At 35.8% G+C, this 19488-nt stretch overlaps 1 protein-coding gene across 2 annotated transcripts in view; it reads right to left on the bottom strand.

Moving 5' to 3' along the window:
* The window catches only part of RPGRIP1L (RPGRIP1 like), a 100870-nt gene that overhangs the window by 66217 nt on the left and 15165 nt on the right, over positions 1 to 19488 (bottom strand). For both annotated transcript variants that reach the window (XM_069549853.1, XM_069549852.1), the window contains exons 7-10: positions 9962 to 10067; positions 7797 to 7943; positions 6406 to 6479; positions 622 to 761 (exon numbers count right to left, since the gene is read on the bottom strand). In XM_069549853.1, coding sequence (XP_069405954.1) covers positions 622 to 761; positions 6406 to 6479; positions 7797 to 7943; positions 9962 to 10067 — 467 coding nt within the window. The remainder of the gene's footprint in view (positions 1 to 621; positions 762 to 6405; positions 6480 to 7796; positions 7944 to 9961; positions 10068 to 19488) is intronic.

Genomic DNA, 19488 nt, shown 5'->3' on the forward strand with positions numbered 1-19488 from the left:
GTTTTAGCAGGGACATCTTGACAAGGCTTCTGTATTTAAGTTCTCTGTCACAGAGTAGAATTCGACATTTCTCTGTTAGAGAGGTCTTCCTTGTCTGCCAGATCAAAAACAGCCAAGAGAGACTTCCGCCCTTCTCGGCTGTCTTCCACTGCCATTTTTTTCCCCCTTTGCACTTGCCACCACCTGATGTACTGCATATTTATTTAATTACTATCAGTTTCTCCCTCTCAAATTTATGCTGCATGAGGACTAGCTCTTTGTTTTATTCCTTGCTGGATCCCTGGAACTTAGAATAGTGCCTAGCACATACTGGTGCTCAATCAACACTTGTTGAGTTGAATAAATTTAGGAAAATTAAACAAACTAAAGGCAACCTGAACAAGAGTAACTCTGAGGAAAACTAAGTTGTTTGGCATGTATGCTAAGCTGAGTAAAGGGAAATTTGCAGCAATCACTACACTCATAAAAGCGAATGACTGTTCATACAGGCTGAGTCCCCAGTACGCAGCAAGGTGCCTGGCAAAACAACAGGCACCATAATGAGTACTTATCAAGTCAGTGAATAACGATGAATAACATGCATGTCCGAAATGAGCAAGTCAGTAGTCATTTCATATGTACCTCTTTCAGTTTTTAATCTGTCAAGGATTTCAGTTTTGTCTGTTAAATCGGATTTTAAGGCTGTCTCAAGTTGAGCAATCTGTATTTTCAGCTGCTGTTCCTTTAACTTCCATTGCTCTTCATGGGCGGCACTGAAGGCACTGCAAGACACACGTGACAGGCACGGAAAGCTTGGAAATCAGCGTCAACCGAAAATAATAAAGAGAAAAGCTTTTAGTGGCACAGAGACCACTGTCATCATGTCTTAGGAATTAAGTAAACATATGCTGGTCTGCTGCTGTTGAAACCAAGGCGCCTTTCTCAGGCTGCGGTTAGGGAACATGAAAGAGTTTGTGGGATGAGCAAAGGAACTGGCCTTAATTTAGAGCTCTAAAGCCAGAAAAGTTGGCAGTGTGCAGCTTTTGTGGGACTACTAAAGGAATTCAGATACTGTACATAGTCCAAAGGAATCCACAATTCCAAACCTCAGCAGTAGACCTCAGACAAAACCATCCTCTCCCACGAATGCACCCTCTTAACGCAGAGAAAAGGGACTCTCCACCTGATCGTTAATTCTAGAGTTTGAACTTTTAAAGAGTCTGTGATAAAAACATGTCCAGAAAATACTGGCCACAAAATGATGGCGATTCTGATACTAAACAGCAGTGATCATATAGTTTTTTTCCTAAAAAGCAAACAGCAGCAGGCTAAGAACAACCAGTTTTACACTGTTACACATGATTGGGGTAAAAACCCAATGAGAGCACCTTGATAATAATGTTACAGATAGAATTATTATTCATTAATTAAAGTAGCAGTTTAAACTATCATAAAAATCTACTAATGATCAGACACAGGAGATTGGAAGAATCAGGTGCAAAATAACCAAGTAGTATACAGAAGGTATATGGTAAACATTTGTTTAGGTCACTGGTTTCCAAACACTGGCCTAAAACACTGGTGCTAGGTTAAAAATGCAGATCCTGGGGCCCAGGAATTCATAGTTTTATAAAGTTCCCCAGGTGATAACCAGGTTTTGGAAAAACTGATCTTGATCTGTATTTCAGCAGAAAACTATTATCTGTGAGGCTTGATATGACTGAATAATTATCAGCAGCTTTGACCCTTCTACTTATTTTTAAACCCCGTAAAGGAAGCAGAAATTTACTAAATCTGGTTTTGAACTGATGATGAAGTAAATGGAAAAGAAACTTGTTACTGAAAATTGCTGAAACTTGTTACTGAAAATTGCCGTAAATATTGCCCCCAGCTAGTCTGAGGTTTTATTCCAAAAAGAGATACTTTTCTGGGAGGCATATCTTTCAAAAGAACAAAAAACTGTATTTATTTTACAGTTTGAATGTTTTTATTGCATTTAAAATAACATGACCTTAAAAGTAAATAGAATTCTAGAAGTTTCTCTAAATATGACATCTGTTTCTTCTATCAGTGTTCTCATTTCACATATGGAACCTTAAAAAAATACAGGGATCTGATATATCAATGTTTTATGTTAATTTTATCAAAGGTAGAGTTACCTAGGTTTAAATGAAATCCAAATATGTACTTTAAATACTGAAGTAAAGAATATCCCCTTACATTTTCATTTTTTTTATACCATGTCTGGTCAAATTATGTACACCAAACACATACACATATATGCATATATGTGAGTGTTTATGTGTGTATGCATGTGTGTGTGTGTTCTGTATTATTAAAAACATGTACTACCCGGAAAAAAAAATTAGCATGATGAAATAGGCACAACCATGCATTATATCAGCCACTAAAAATTAGAAACAGTAGTGTTCCAATAGCATTAGTACCAGCAAAAAGATCACCAACAGTTAATCTGGCAGAAACATCAGAAGCTGTATGTGTTTAAATTAAGAACAATTTAGCAGCCTGGTTTTTCCAAACCCACAAAATACTAGTGTAAATCAGCATAAGTCACTCTGAATTTAGTCCACTGCTATCTTCCCTCTAAATTTAGGATTACATTCCACTGGAGTTTCATGAGGAATTCCTTTTGAATTTACTGTATTCCTCTATGCTTGGAGCCATCTGTGTAACTATAAATGGTAAACCACATCTGGCTCCATTTTCTTTGTAGAGGCTGTGTACATGATTAAATCTGCATATGTGAACAGTCTTTGAGAACCCTTTATTCATGAAAATGTTTTTGTACATTGCCTACAGTGACAACTGAGGAAGGGATCATAGTTGGTCTTTGTGCACATTTCACTGTTACATTATGTTGCTGCAGTGATAAAGAATCCATCTGCAATGGAATGCCCATTGGTTCCTGTGGTCACGGGCATGTCCACTGGCAGTCATGGGTCAGCATACTGTAGGTACACACCCTTGATCAACAACATGGTAAGATTAAAAAAAAAAGAGCTGAAGAGTTCACCTCTACCCTAAACTCTTTTTTCTTACAGAAGGAATTCCTTTTATTCCAATGTTCAAGGGCATCCTAATGTGAGAGAGAGGGAAGAATAAGCTCTAATCCTCCGTAAGGAAATCCATAGGTACCTTAGTTAGGCCTAATGGAAATTAAATGCATATTAAACATGGGGATATTTCACTTACTAAAGGAAAAATGATTGCCCCATGTACCCAGTTTGATTTCTGAGAAGCACAAAGTGCTCATTTAGGATCATATGAGTTTCCATGTTTCTTAGAAGATTATAGGGGGTCAGATGTTTGATTTACAGAAATAGAACACAGAGACTCTATGGATGGTCAGCAGCGTGCCCTTAAATTTTGGATATTAGATGACCATCACATTGTAAAAACTTGAATCATTCAATTCTTAAAACGGTTAATATCGTCTTCAGAAACTAGACCAACTCTTCTTTTAAATATGCATTGGATTAGTGTCTCTCAGGAGTTAATACCTTAAAATCACCTTTAAGAGAGTCTCTGGATTCAAAACTCAAATTGGCTGAATCTGAATTGAACGGTGTTGGGGGTGAGGGACAAGGGCAGGTGGGGAGGTTTCATAGGGTGGGTGAAACCTCCATTTCACTGTTTTCAGGTTACTGATATACATTATAGTTGAGGGACTATTGCATTCATCAGCTGCATTACCCTAAAGCTATATACTAACTTCAAAAATGGGACACAGCTTTACTATATTATAGTATAGGTTTTCTCTCTGACCAAATTGAAAGATTTAATTGCAAAAAATTATAATGAACATTTCTTAAAGTTATACTCATTGCTTGGCAAAGTATCAAAAATGTTATAACATATTAAAAATGGCTCATACCAAATACTAGCATGAAGATTTTATCTTACCAGATGATTCTCTAATATGTCACATGTCAAGTAATAAACACATTCAAAATACCATTTGAAAAGGAAGATGAGAATGCAATCTGCACATCACATTTTTCTACTGAAAACCAGCCAATTTTGAATAACAAACAAATGCTCTCCTCTTAAAAACATGCTATCACTATGACTAACCAAACAGAATATATGTAGTTTGTGATGAGCCTTACTTATTGGCAATGATGAATAACATTGCCATGAAATCCAAGAGCTGTAAAGAATCCTGGGGAGGATGTTGATTTTTGTAGAGTTTTTTCAACTATGCTTCTGAAAACACATTATATATTAAAAAATCTGTATTAAGAGAATTTTATAGTCCTATTTACTATCATGTGTGCTTGCTGGATTTTGTCCCTAAGTGACATTTTTTTTTGACACAAATGTTTTGACACTCATTATACCCATTTACTTCTACACACTTCACATAAAATTCAAGTATAAGCAGCATAATGAAGTCTGTTTTTAATACGACAGGGAAAAAAAGGTTGCTCAAGCACAAAAGACTAAAACCCTCCAAAGTCAGATTTACACTCTTAGATCACCTTCTAATATGGAAAGATAAATTTCATGATGATAAACTCTGAGAAAAACATGCCTTTCTTAAAATTTCATTTATGCATTATTCCCAACAAAGTTTAATGATTTTTTTATTACGAGAAAGTATATTCAGTAAATTCTCACATTGAAGGGGAGTAGAAAATGTAAAAGTAATGACCAAATGGCACTTATATTCATGTATTAAGATCATGCTAAATTACTTGAAATTGTAAGATGTTAAGGTAAATATTTATAAATTAATAAAAAATTCAAAATGTATGAGAGTTCTATTATTCCATGAATGTTTCTATTTTGCACATATAATTTTCCATTGCAATTAAAATCAGAGAGATAAACATAGGGGAAAAAAATCAAGTTTCAGATTCAGAAGAAATGGATTCTAGTCTTGTACTTGGGTTTCAGCAATGCTGAAACTGACTCTGTACAGGTTTCTTAATTTTTCTTGAGTCTTAATTCCCTCATTTATAAGATATGGGGATAACATTATTTTCTCTGCCATATAATATGGTGATTGTGTGATCTATACAATGAAATTTTAAGATTTCAAACATACAACTACTAAACAGGCATATATCAATATAAACCGATGTATTATTCTATACAGACAGATAAAATAGGATAATAAATGCTTTACATAAAATTAATCAGGGCTGATGAGAGTAGGACCAGAACAAAGCACTAGGGCCATATGATCTGGAAGGGGGTCCAAGGTAAATTCCACCTAAAGATTTTTAGCCAGTCTGTCCTTGCTGGAGAGCCCAAGATGTTACTTGGATGTTTGAACTTGCTACTGGTAACTAATATAATGAGCCACTGTGCAAAGATAATTAACACTAGGATAAGCAATGTAGGTGATACTCTACAATGATGCGTAACATTAATTTAGGTATCTTCTCAAAGTAAACCAAAATAAAAGCCTCTCCTTATTACTTGTTTAATTTGTAAGATGTAAATTTAGCCTACAAAACATATCAAACAAAACCCAGTTAAAAAGTTAAAGCTATATCTGTAGATCAGTAGCTATATGTGTATATCTGTAGCTATTTTCTGATGTTTCAGAATGTGACCAACTAGAAGCAACTGTTGAATATCAGCTCTAACATAAATATATATGTCAATATATACAAAATTTACTTACATGTAAATCTGTATTTATCATTAATCGTATCATACACTGAAAAGACTTATAAGTACACACACATGTGTATCACTTAATTAAACAGAGTCGTGGAGCAGAATTTTGTTTCTAACATTACTAGAAAGGATTAATTTTTAAAATACCATAATTATGAAGCAGATTAAAAAAAAAAGGAAAGCAGCTCTCTAAAATACATCTTAGGATAAAGATGCTGTGTTTCTCTTTTTAAGAACCAGAAAAAACAAAGACCTTTGCTTCTCATCAATGGAATTAGGCTCAGCTAATAGGCTGGGTAGCCCAGCAGAACAAACAAGGGCTTGAAGAGACCAAGAGACGTTCAAATATGATCTCTATTACTTCATAGCTTTAAGAACTCAGGTAAATTTACTTAATTCTATTTTATTTTCAGTTTCTCCAAAGTGGGCATTAATAATGCCTACATTTCCAAGTTGTTGTAAGGAATTTATAACAATGCATAAGCAGAGTATTTATTACAGTGCCTGCAAACTTGCAGTCTGTGTTCAAGAAATGATAGCAATTGTTACTGACAACAAAGTGATATGGTTTTCTTAGTAACTGACTGCAGTTCAGGTTAAAGAACTTATTACCAATCCCTTAAAAAAGCTTATTTTTCTTTTGTTACATGTATAGATTTCTTGCAATCAGCTGTAGCTAATTCTTTCATGAATATTAGGTTTTCTGACATTCAGTGTTTTGATAGAAAAGATCTCAAACAAGAGAAGGAGAGAACACATGGAATCATGATTTACCTGTTATAAAGTTTATCATAGTTTTCCTTTAGAAGTTCCCGCTCCTTTTCTAAATCACTAATTCTATCCTGCAGCTGAAATGAAAAGAAAATTACACACTAAGTATATAAAACCACCTAGGGATTAAAAAAAAAAAATGAGGAGACAAACATGTTTCAGTCTTGATTTCTACATTGCAGCCATGAACTAGGCCATGTATATTGTCTGTATCTAATTTAGCATCAGTTTTTTCCAAGTTGTTAAGTAAACATGAAATTAATATTTCTGTTTTAATTTACTAAGAACGTATACACTGCTTTATGGCAACATGTGCCAAAATTCAATAAAGGATGTGTTAAAAGCTTGCTATTAGGTTTGGGGAAACATAATATTTTTTTACTCTCCTCCCTGATGGATTCCATCATTATATTCATTTTGTATAAATTTCCAATTCCTCCCCTCCCAAAATTAAAGGATTAAGCTTTCTTTTGGTTTGTGGTTCAAACAAATTGTGTCAATCACTATTTACTCTGAACACACAATTTCTCATGTTACCTGGAATTTACAAAGAAACAGTCGTACATCTTTCAAATGACTGAACAAATTAAACTGTATACCTTTCTTTATCCCAATGTATAAATGAATAATATTTTTAGAAATAAAGGCCAATAATTATATACTGATGACTAAAATGTAGCTTCTGAATTTATTTCTAGTATTTCAGTTTAATTCACCAGTATATTTTGTTGTTACAACCTTTTCCCATGGATGAGAGTACTCTTAAAACTCATTCCCTTCTCAAAATTCTCTTTTGATGCCACTATGAGACACTGTAAAAGATTCTTCCAAGATGACAAGAGAAAGTAGGCATCTTATTTCATTTCCATTCTCTTTAAGGACAAGGTTAACAGACTACAGAAAGATTGTGCTAGCTGGGAAACATGAGAAGCAACATGAATAGGAAGATGAGTTTTCAAACAACTTCTTAGAAAAAAAAAAATTTCTCAAAATTGCTGACATTATACGGCAGAACATTCTCCTCCTTAGAGACAGATATATTCCTTTAATTGTTCTGACATCTCAAATGACTAATAAGCTGTTAAGACTGAGACAGTTAAGTTCCTCAGGTAATCTGGTATCTGTTTAAAAATGTCATGGCTAAAAAAAAAGCCACGGTTTTCCTTTCCTCACGGATCCTTAATCCTTTAGATACACAGTGGATCTCAGCACATTTTAAGTATTGCTAAGTACCGATTTGCCATGCACATATTACTGGGTGCCCTCAAAGTGCCATGGATGTAGTTTAGGATTCTGAAGTCAATATAATATTTAAAATGTCTCTATTTGACTTTTTCAAAACAGTTATAGACAAGTGTTAATGTAACGAATGGCTAAATGTTTCAGGAGCTTACCTCTTCTATTCTTCTTTCAGAAAACGTCACGGAACGTAACTGTTTCTCAAGACTGCAGCATTTTAAACGTTGTTCTTTAAGTTGCAGATTTAGCTCATCTCCATTTGCCATTAAGGCATCATGGCTGATCCGGAGAGTTTTTTGCTTCTAAAAAGCAAAAAGAAAATCCTTTCAAAACTATTTTTCGATTCTGCTTTGAATGAATGATTACCATTCCAAAAAATGAATTTACTCCAGAAGTTCATGTTACACAGTTTATTCTTTACAAAGTTTACTACCAACATTGTATACGTGCTACTGTATTAATGTGCTACTATGCAATGCATAATGTCTCCATACAAGCTAGTCTTGGCCCAAGGGTTTCATGAGGAAGAAAATATTTTAGCACAGAGTCACACAATGCAGTCTGGGTTTGTCCTTTATTTTATTTTTCCCTAGTTTTTTGACTTGTTGATAGTGACCAGTGAGTAACTTAGTTTTAGCGGATAATTTTTTTTTTCATTTCGCTGTGGGTACAGTGGTTGGAAATGCTGTCTAAAAAATGCTGCTGCATGGGTTAAAAATAAATTCTGATCACAAATACTCAAACTGAAAAGATTTGTTGCCACACCAGATAAACAGCTTTGGAAGGTTAGCTTCTAATTTTAATACAATTATGAATTTCAATTTCACAAAATAGATACTGAAGTCATTTCAAAAATTGATCTACTTACGAATATGTTTTAAATTCAGTTTTATATACTTAAATGCCACATACTTCTTTTAGAAATAAAAAAGGTGATTACACTAAAGTCTTTTCATAGTCTGTATGACCATAACACGTAATGCCTCCTCTGCTAATTTAAATCATGAAAGTTCTACTGAAGTTCTTCAATTAAAAAAAAAAATGGATATTGAGATTATTGAGTTTAATTTTTGTTAATCTTGGTATTATTATAGAATACTATCTTTAACTAGTTTTCTTTGGGCTACCTCAGTGAAGCTGTTGGTCTGAACCTCTCAAATCTCTACCCAACGTCAATCCCAAAAGAGGTTATCTGTGTTGTCAAAGACACTTCCTACTCATGGTATTAAACAAATACGTACAAATACCTGGAGTCACTGTAAAATGGAAATCAAAACAGTCAAAGTGATAAATGAATGTAGAGCCACTCTTTAATTCCTTTCTTAATTCCTCCTTTAGAGATGGCTTTCAACTACATGTATTTTAAACCTCCCTTTTCCAACTATCTACTGATAGCACTATCAATCCCACTCTCTAATTAATTTCTCTTCCATACACACTCACATTTATATGGAAGGCAATGTATTACTTGACATTTAAAGAGGTTACTGCAGGATGAAACACTATCCAGAGTATGGTTGAAAATATTTATCTAATTCAACAGTGAATTTAGGCTTCAGATGACCCTATGCTTTGCATCAATTTACTGCTTTCCTTGTTTCAGTACTTCAAAGAAAGCATTGCTTAATATGAATTCTGCTCATCTGGAATGCTTTGGAGTTCATTAATTCCAGAAACTATATTAATTATGCAGTGCCAATAAACAGGAATGCTCTGATGGCACATTCCTGTGGCGCCACAGTCCTTGTGAAAACCACCGTGGGGACAAGAGTACCGCGTACTGTCAACCCGAACGGTGAGGATTTAAAACAAACACACTGACAGGAGATGTGATGGGTATTCAAATATTTTCTGAAACTAGTAGTAAAAAACCAAAATATCACATATCAAAATAGATTTAACAAAACTTGGTTATTAACCTATTCTAAGCACTGATCTATCTTAGATACTTCATAAATGTGTGGAACTGAAGATATATACAAAAACATCTAAAACTTCATTGCTATATGCCCATATGATTTCAGATAAAAGGACTGAAGAATAAATTTTCTTGACATGAGATGATTTATGATAAATGTGTTTATTATTTTAAGATGACACAGGTATTCATAAAAAGTCCAAGCAGTTATTTCTTCAGTTAATTAAGTTATAAATAACTAACCATATCAGAAGGGAAATAATACACACTTGAGAATAAAAAGAGCAATCTTTAAAAACTACTTTTTAGTGTTATGACCATTCTACTTTAAAAAAAGTTTGAACATTATTTTTGAAACTCTGTATCTATATATCACCCTAATAAAATAATTTATCACAGTACCTCTTGAAGCTGAATAAATTTTCCTTCCATTACTGAAAGGGCATTGCTTTTCTCCACTAGTTGCTTATGAAGCTTAATCATTTCTACGTTGTCCCGAATGTTTGACCTTCAATGATGTATTTAAGAAAACGACAGAGACAGAATTAAAAATGCAAGACAAAAGGAAAAAAAAAATCTGTGGTGAGACTATAATTTTTCATTGACTGTTACACAGAAAAAAATTTACACACATGCTTATTAGTCATTGAGGTTTCTAGTTTATTATACACTCAGGATAGACTTACTGTTTAAAACCAACCAATAATAATTCTTGAACTTTCATAAACACATAGACTCTCAGAGTTTGAAGGGAGCCCCATATTTGATTTTGTCACTTCTACACAGTATCATTTTATAGTGTCCTGGAAGATGTGCAAAAGGACATCAGTCTTTAGCACAGCCATCATTCCACCACCAAACTTCAGGCTTATTTTAAGGAGGACTATCATATTGTTTTTCTCTAAATGAAAAATATGCCATACAGCTACTCATCTTTCTACAACTCCCTCGAAACAAATGGTATCATAAGATTATCGTTTAGTGGAGTTTCCTCCTGGAGTTCAGACTTTTCAAAATATTTCCAAAAAAAAAGTGACTTAGCATTTTATACTAATAATGCCCAAAGCTGGCATTTAAATATGTTGCAGATGTGCCTGTAGCTGTAAGAGATCATTTAACGTCCATAGGGTATATAGAAACTCTATATGCTGCAATACAAGTTTGTATTTTTCCTACTGAGATTAAAGCAAACGCAGAATTTAACAGGAAGATCTTGTTAAAGGTTAATCATAGATCTAAATGAATACCTGTTTTCAAAAGGCATTTATTTTCCTGACAGAGAAAGAAGTTTCCTTAATTTAATATGTTTTACATTCAAAAGTATTTTAAAAATTGTGAGGCTTGGTTTTAAACTTCATTTTCTAAGAAAAATAAACACAAAAATCTTAAGTTCAGAAAATATTTCAGTATTTAAAGTAAGTAATTTTACTTCCAAAACTTATCTAGTATACACATATTGGAAAAATTGTCACAATGCCCTACTGGAACCAGAAAATGGACTACAAAGCTCACACATCTGTAAACCAGCTGAGGACTTGAAATACTTAATTTTCCTCTTTGATATTTGAAAGTTCATTGTATTTTGGCATCAGACAGTTAGTTGTCCTCACACAGAAGATAAACAAGTCCAAGAACCTGGATCTTGCCCAGAGTACAGTCTTAACACAATGTTAAAATAATTATGTGTCTAAAACATGTTATCTAGTCGTTCCAAGCACACATTCAACAGTATGCTCACCAATATTCCCCTCAGTATTATTTTTACTTACTAAAAAAATAATAATAATATGAAGGGAAAATATTTTTTGAATAGGTCAATAGAAAATAGCATATTTTTTCATATTTAAAAGTCAAAATTAACTTATCTGTTTTCTCCAGAATTACTTGGTTTGACTGCTCAACAGTGAGTGACATTCACTGTTACAGAAGGACAGAACATTGTTCAAATAATTTCAATCTCTACTTATATTTTCAGCTGTAATTCATCTTTTATTCTTCTTGTTTTTAAGCATGTTAATATTTTCAAGATTAAATATATATGACATATGTATGAATAACAACTAGTATGTGATGACATTAATAAAAAATTAAGTCCCAACAACCCATTTAGCCTCATAGGGTCATATAAAGAGCAGGTTTAAATTTTGAAATTTCTTTGTAAGAAAAAGGCCAGTAAGTATCTTAGAAAAACTTTCAGTGGTCTAATTGGTAGATGCTTTCTTGAATATTTCTTAAAGTCCTGGGAGTTTAAACTTTTCATAGTATTGCCAAGAAAGGTGACTTGGTGTTTTATACTAATGATGCCCAATGAGTAGGCACAAATACAACAGAAGTAGTATTTAGAAAACAATGATAACAATGTGGTACTTTAAATAAAAAATCAGTTCATTACAGAGTACACGTATTCTGAAACAACATAGCACCTGGAAATCTTTAATAATTATTCTAAAGTTTTAGGGGCTCTATACATAATGGCTGGGGCTTCCCAGGTAAAAAAATCCACCTCCCAATGCAGGAGGCTTTAGAGATGCAGGTTTGATCCCTGGGTCTGGAAGATTCCCTGGAATAGGAAATGGTAACCCACTTTAGTATTTAGTATTCTTGCCTGCAAAATTCCACAGACAGAGGAGCCTGGTGGGCTACGGTCAACGGGGTCACAGAGAGTTGGATACAACTGAGTGACTAAGCATGACAGATAATGGTTATCATTATGATGGGGTATTTCTGATGGGGACAGTGAAAAGGAAAGATCACTTGCTATTAAGCTGAGAGTGAAGAGTCGATGATATAAAGTGCATGAAAGTTAAAAGCAACACTGTGATGAATGTGGCCTGGTCTTCAGAAAGGTATACAACGAAAAGTCATCTCAGATCTGCCAATTAACATTTTTACACAGATGAAATACAGTAAAAGAATGCGGGTATATGTGAGAGAGGAAAGAGGGAAGGAGATGTCACGGAAAGCTGACAAGGAACGTGAGAAGGATACTCGAAGGCAAGAGGGAGCTAGAGTCCTTGCTAAGTGGCTGGTCCTAGACCTCTGCCTGCAGAGGAAGGCCTCAGGTTGGTTTCCTCTGAAGAGCAGACAGGGCTAATTTTATGAACAATATTTTAAGTGACCGCCATATAATATGTTCCTGCCCTGTTCTATGTGCTGTGAAGGGAACATGAAGTCTTCAGGACGATGACATTTGAACAGAAAGAACAATGCATAGCAAACACATTCAGATGAACTCAGACGGTCATGCACCAATTCATACATGCTGCATCATACATGGTGAAATGATCTGCAAATGGATATCAAGCACACTAATTATGTGCTTTGTAAAAATAAATTTCTCATATTTTTCAACAGGGATTTTGAAAAAAAAAAAAAACCTATACAAAATTAAGTTGGAAAATGTGGTTTCTTTTCTTTTTTTTGCAGACATATTATTTAGAATTATGATCAAATCTTTTAAAACTATGAGAAGAGCTGTTGGCCCATCGCTAAGATTAAAAACAAACTAAAATAAATTAGATTTTATGTTGAAAAAAGTAATCCAGCTCTCAAACCTATGTGCCAAGTTTCTCTCATATAATTTGAAACAGTCAAGCAATAAACTCTGGAAGAGGAATTTCTACTTGAAGCCTTGAAAACACTTGACTCCAGCTCTGCTACTGGGTGCCATAATAAATCCAGAAACTTAAAACCTCAAATATACTGGAGAAGGAAAAACTTTCAGTGGTGCGATGTAATGTATAGTCTAACATGAAAGCTTAAGAAGCCAAAACTTTGCTCCAGTGAAAGTTTCTAATACTTCACTTCCTAGGCACACAGTTCCTCCCCGCCTTCACACCCGTTAACATTTCTTTCTTGGCTACAGTATGGATTATGAATGCTAAAAAAAAAGCTTCTTGATTATTTGACGCAAAGATGTTATAATACCATTTTTAGCACCATTTAGAAGGGAAGGTTTTAGAATATAAAAGGTAGGCTATGAAATTCTGCAAAGTTATTAGGTAAGATATTTATGAGATAGAATGAAGAGGTTCTTTTTGAATAATAGTGTTAGGCTGACTTAATTTGGAGGATAAGCTTGAAAACAATCTTAGAATTCAAAAAAACTCCATTTTTTTTTTTTTTAATAGTGGCAGGCAGACAGTCTCTAAGCATACGGGTCATTCCTAGCTCTTATTAGGGAAACACATGTGTGCTAAGTCACTTCAGTTGTGTTGGACTCTGCGTGACCCACTGACTGTAGTCTGCCAGGCTTCTGTGTCCATGGGATTCTCCAGAAAAGAATACTGGAGTGGGTTGCCATGCCCTTCTCCAGGGGATCTTTCAGACCCAGGGACTGAACTCATGTCTGTCTCCTGTCAATAAAGGACAGAAATGGTATGCACCTAACAGAAGCAGAAGATATTAAGAAGAGGTGTAAGAATACACAGAACTATGCAAAAAAGATCTTCATGACGCAGATAACAACAATGGTGTGATCACTAACCTAGAGCCAGACATCCTGGAGTCCAAAGTTAATGATGCATCATTACGAACAAAGCTAGTGGAGGTGATGGAATTCCAGCTGAGCTATTTCAAATCCTAAAAGATCATGCTGTGAAAGTGCTGCACTCAATATGCCAGCAGATTTGGAAAACTCAGCAGTGGCCACAGGACTGGAAAAGGTCTTCATTCCAATCCCAAAGAACAGTAATGCCAAAGAATGTTTAAACTACTGTATAATTGTACTCATCTCACACGCTAGCAGAGTAATGCTCAAAATTCTCCAAGCGAGGCTTCAACAGTACATGAACCGAGAATTTCCAGATCTTCAAACTGGATTTAGAAAAGGCAGAGGAACCAGAGACCAAATTGCCAATATCCTCTGAAAAAGTAAGGGAATTAAAAAAAAAAATCTACTTCTGCTTCATTGACTACGCTAAAGCCTTTGACTGTGTGGATCAAAACAAACTATGGAAAGTTCTTCAAGAGATGGGAATACAAGACCACCTAACCTGCCTCCTGAGAAATCTGTATGCAGGTCAAGCAACAATTAATACCAGTCATGGAACAACAGACTGGTTCCAAGTTGGGAAAGGAGTACATCAAGGCTATATATTGTCACCCTGCTTATTTAACTTATATGCAGAGTATATCATGAGAAACACTGGGCTGGATGAAGCACAAGCTGCAATCAAGATTGCCGGGAGAAACATCAACAACCTCAGATATGCAGGTGACACCACCCTTATGGCAGAAAGCAAAGAGGAACCGAAGAGCCTCTTGATGAAAGTAAAAGAGGAGAGAGAAAAGGCTGGCTTAAAACTCAACATTAAAAAAACTAAGATCATGGCATCTGATCCTATCACTTCATGGCAAATAGAAGGGGAAACAATGGAAACAGTGACAGACTTTATTTTCTTGGGCTCCAAAATCACAGCCAAGAAATTCAAAGACATTTACTCCTTGGAAGAAAAGCTATGATAAACCTAGACAGCATATTAAAAAGCAGAGACAGTACTCCTCTGGCAAAGGTCCGTCTCGTCAAAGCTACGGTTTTTCCAGTAGTCAGGTATGGATGTGAGAGTTGGACCATAGAGAAAGCTGAGCACCAAAGAACTGATGCTTTGGAACTGTGGTGTTGGAGAAGACTCTTGAGAGACCCTTGGACTGCAAGGAGATCCAACCAGTCCACTCTGAAGGAAATCAGTCCTGAATATTCATTAAAAGGACTGGTGCTGAAGCTGAAGCTCCAATACTTTGGCTACCTGATGCAAAGAACTGACTCATTGGAAAAGACCCTGCTGGGAAAGACTGAAGGCAGGAGGAGGAGGCAACAGAGGATGAGATGGTTAGATGGCATCACTGACTCGATGGACATGAGTTTGAGTAAGCTCTGGAGTTGGTGATGTACAGGAACGCCTGGTGTGCTGCAGTCTTACGGGGTCGCAAAGAGTGGTACATGACTGAGCAACTGAACTGAACTGTCTCCTGTATTGGCAGGAGACAAAGGTAACAACAGAGTATCACTCCTGAATAGAATTACAGGAGGTTACTAGAAAGTTAAATGGAATAAGCTTCACTAAAATAGCTGAGCAAAGTCTATTTGAAAGGTCATGACTTTGTCCAAAACTGCAACTTTAGTTCATAGATGAAAATAATGCTCTCTCATTTTAGATGCATAAAGGAAAAAGTTTCTATGTGTATGCTTATTTGCCTGTGGATTGCATCTTTCTTGCGGTATTGGGTCAAAACATAAATAAGAACTCAATATTTTCTTATTCTCAAACACCTACAGGGAATGGAAGAGGACAGTTATATAGCCTTTTCTACATGGACATAATCATACTCTTCTGAAAATAGAGGGAGCACGCCCAAAGACTGGTTGGGGACAGGAAGGACCCAAATCCTGGCTCGTCTTCTTAAGGGGCCATTTTGAAGTTCAACATTGTGGATTCTGACCAGTAATGAGAATTTGAGAATTATATGCAATATATCAAAAAGCCCAATGAGAAATGTAGACTTACTGGCAATTGAGTTTTACAAGTGAACTAAAGGCCTTACATTGTTTTCACTTTTTGATAGAATTATAGCAAATCAGTGCAAAATTATAAGCTATGTCACAATTATCTTGAAATGATTAGCATAATACAGGTTTTGGATAAAAAAAAAACCCAACAAATTGATTAAGTTAATATATACTGCTTAGTTAGGAGGCAAAAATCTTTCAGAATCACAAGGTCCCTGGGGATAAAAGCAACTGTTGTTTTAAAGGACAGAAAACCACTCACTCATTTCAGCCCTCTTTATTTCACAGCTGGGGTAGCTAACTGAGGCATTCTGCCAGTTTCTACATGAGGGAGCCAGGTCTAAGAGATAAATTCTTCCCACTCTTGTGCTTCCTTCCTCTGAGATGTTCCTGAGTTTTAGCTTTCCTTCCACTATCAAGTACACTCTAATACATTAGTTACTATTAATTTTGATAATTTCTGTGGTTTAAATAAAGTGCGTGGGAAACATGCCAAGCAGCTATCACAGAAAAACCTTAGATAACAGTCATAATAAAAAACATGGGGATAAAAGACATAGTATTTGAGCTTGATAACTTTTCACTAGGCAAATTCTAAGGTACTCAAAACACCAGTAGGAACTTGTTGGATATATTTTTTAAAGATGACAGATCACCTCTCTGTATCAATGATGTCTACATGGTTGTTTCTAGCCCCAGTTTCCCTTCCCTCCGAGAGCCAGATGTACCCTCTAAATTAGGGGGCTGGGCAATTGGACAAATCCAAATGGAGGGGCACTCTGCAAACAACCATCATCAATGGTCTGGAAGACTAGGGAACATCTTGAGAATTAGGGAATCCTAAAAAGTTGTGACGAATAATTACAATACATGGTCCTTGGTTGGATACGAGATTAAAACAAAGAAAAACAAAAGAAAAATAGCAATTAAAAACAAAATAAAAAATAAAAATAGCTATCAAGGCCATTAATGGGATAATGGGGTGTTCATTGGAAGGACTGATGCTGAAGCTGAAACTCCAATACTTTGGCCACCTCATGCAGAGCTGACTCATTGGAAAAGACCCTGATGCTGGTAGGGATTGGGGGCGTGAGGAGAAGGGGACGACAGAGGATGAGATGGCTGGATGGCATCACTGACTCAATGGACATGAGTTTGAGTGAACTCCAGGAGTTGGTGATGGACAGGGAGGCCTGGCGTGCTGTGATTCATGGGGTTGCAAAGAGTTGCACACGACTGGGCGACTGAACTGAACTGAACTGACTGTATCATTCATTGTGAAATGTCCTGAATGTGTGATTGGTGTCCTGTGGTTATGTAGGAAGATGTCCTTGTTCATAGAAGGTGCTTAGCAGTGTACAGAGGGTGGCATGATATATGCACCTACCTCTTAGAGAGAGAAGACACAGGGAAGGAGGGGAGTGGGCCTGTGCCTGAGTGAGCAGAATGCAGGACAGGCTGCATCATTCACAAACATGCCAAGGGGTAAAAGGCATGTGTGTTCAAGGTACTAATTCTTGCAACTTTGCTGTAGGTTTGCCATTTTTCAAAATGAAATGCTGGGGAAGTCCTCTGAGTGCCAGGAAGTAATCCGTGTCTGTGCACAGCTGGAAAGATGGAGCCCTGAAAGCCAAGCTGCTTTGTACACTGTTCGGCTGCAAAAAGTCTCTGTGTTTTTAAGATCCGAGAGCGTGCCGTCAACCAAAGGCAAGAGGACAAGTCAGAGTGTCTGAAATATTTATGGGTTAAATTTCTTCCAGTGGGACATTATGGGACTTACATGATTTTTAATTAAGAAGGTAAATACCCTAACATTTACTTAAAAAAAAAAAAAACACTTAGTACAAACCAGTTACACATTAGGTAAGAGTATAAATATTTGGGGAGTTGAAAAAGTCAGTAAAAGGTAAAATCATCCTGATTTTAATGTTCATGTACATGTGTTCACTGGTTACTGCTTTGCATTTAATTTAAGACGGCCTTTTTAATAAGCAGAAAATGTGCATTTTTATATTGTTTAAATTTTAATATGGATTTTTGTTCAAAACAACACAGACATTCAGGCTACTTGTAAATGATACAAGATTTTTTGCTAATGAGGCATTATGTAGAACATATGCAAAAATCACAACTCAGTCTTCCAAAATAGACCACAATAACAGGAAAAAACATGATTTTAATAAAAAAGAGCAGTACTGGGCTTTTACTTCAAAGCAATTAAGGGCTTTGGATAACCAAAAGTTTATGTCAAGCTGATGCCAAACCAAACTGGTCTATTAAACACATACTACGAAGAGTTTCTGTAATATTCTATGAAAAGGCTCTTTGCCATAAATATCAGGCACCACACTCTGAAGATTACAACTACTTTAGGTTCATGTTTGAGAACAAGGAGTCCAGCATTCAGATCAGACTTCTAGAATTTCAAATCTGAAATAATGTACCCGTGAAAGAGAAGTTTAAATATGTTTTCCATTTTGTGATTTTTCTCTACAGTAAATTATACCAAGTCTTATATTCTCCCCAACATTTTTCAACAGTTTTCCATTAGTCTCAAAAAATTTGCTGTTACACATAAAATTCTGAGCTATGTGTAAACATATAAGAAAAAAAAAGACTTGAAGACCCTTATTTGAAGTCATTTCTTCAGTTTTCAACAACTGTATCTCAAGAAGCAATATGTTATTCACCTTCTTAGAAGAAGGTACCCTTCCTTCTAAGCAAATAACCAGTAATTTTCAATTTATAAAATCTGTGAGGTAGGGTGTAAGTTGCTTGCTTTCTTTGGTCTCTGCAACAAAAGTTTCTCTTAACTGTCTGTCCTTCACAGTAAGTGACAAAAAATTGGGGTGAATAATACAATCCCCTAAAGAAAGCCTTAGTTTACTTTGTAAGGAAAACTCCTGTGTATATGCTGATGTCTCCTGCTGACAACACGTATACTGGAAAACATGCAGACCTGTCTGTTACTCTGGTTCTGCTGTTATCTAGTCCTAGGACTGAAGAACTCTCGGATTTCCCTTTCAATTAACACTAAACACTAGTTCTCAGATGATCATATCCCTTTGGAAGGAGGAATGGCCAACATAGGGTCAATCTTACCCTTTGGGAATTTAAGAAATATAAAAGAAATTGGGATTTCCTGGAGGCTTAGCGGTAAAGACGGAGAAGGCGATGGCACCCCACTCTAGTACTCCTGCCTGGCAAATCCCATGGACAGAGGAGCCTGGTAGGCTGCAGTCCATGGGGTCACTAGGAGTTGGACACGACTGCGTGACTTCACTTTCACTTTTCACTTTCATGCATTGGAGAAGGAAATGGCAACCCAGTCCAGTGTTCTTGCCTGGAGAATCCCAGGGATGGGGGAGCCTGGTGGGCTACTGTCTCTGGGGTCACACAGAGTCGGACATGACTAAAGTGA

The sequence above is a fragment of the Ovis canadensis genome, chromosome 14, assembly GCF_042477335.2.
Source record: "Ovis canadensis isolate MfBH-ARS-UI-01 breed Bighorn chromosome 14, ARS-UI_OviCan_v2, whole genome shotgun sequence".
Classification (NCBI taxonomy): Eukaryota; Metazoa; Chordata; class Mammalia; order Artiodactyla; family Bovidae; genus Ovis; species Ovis canadensis.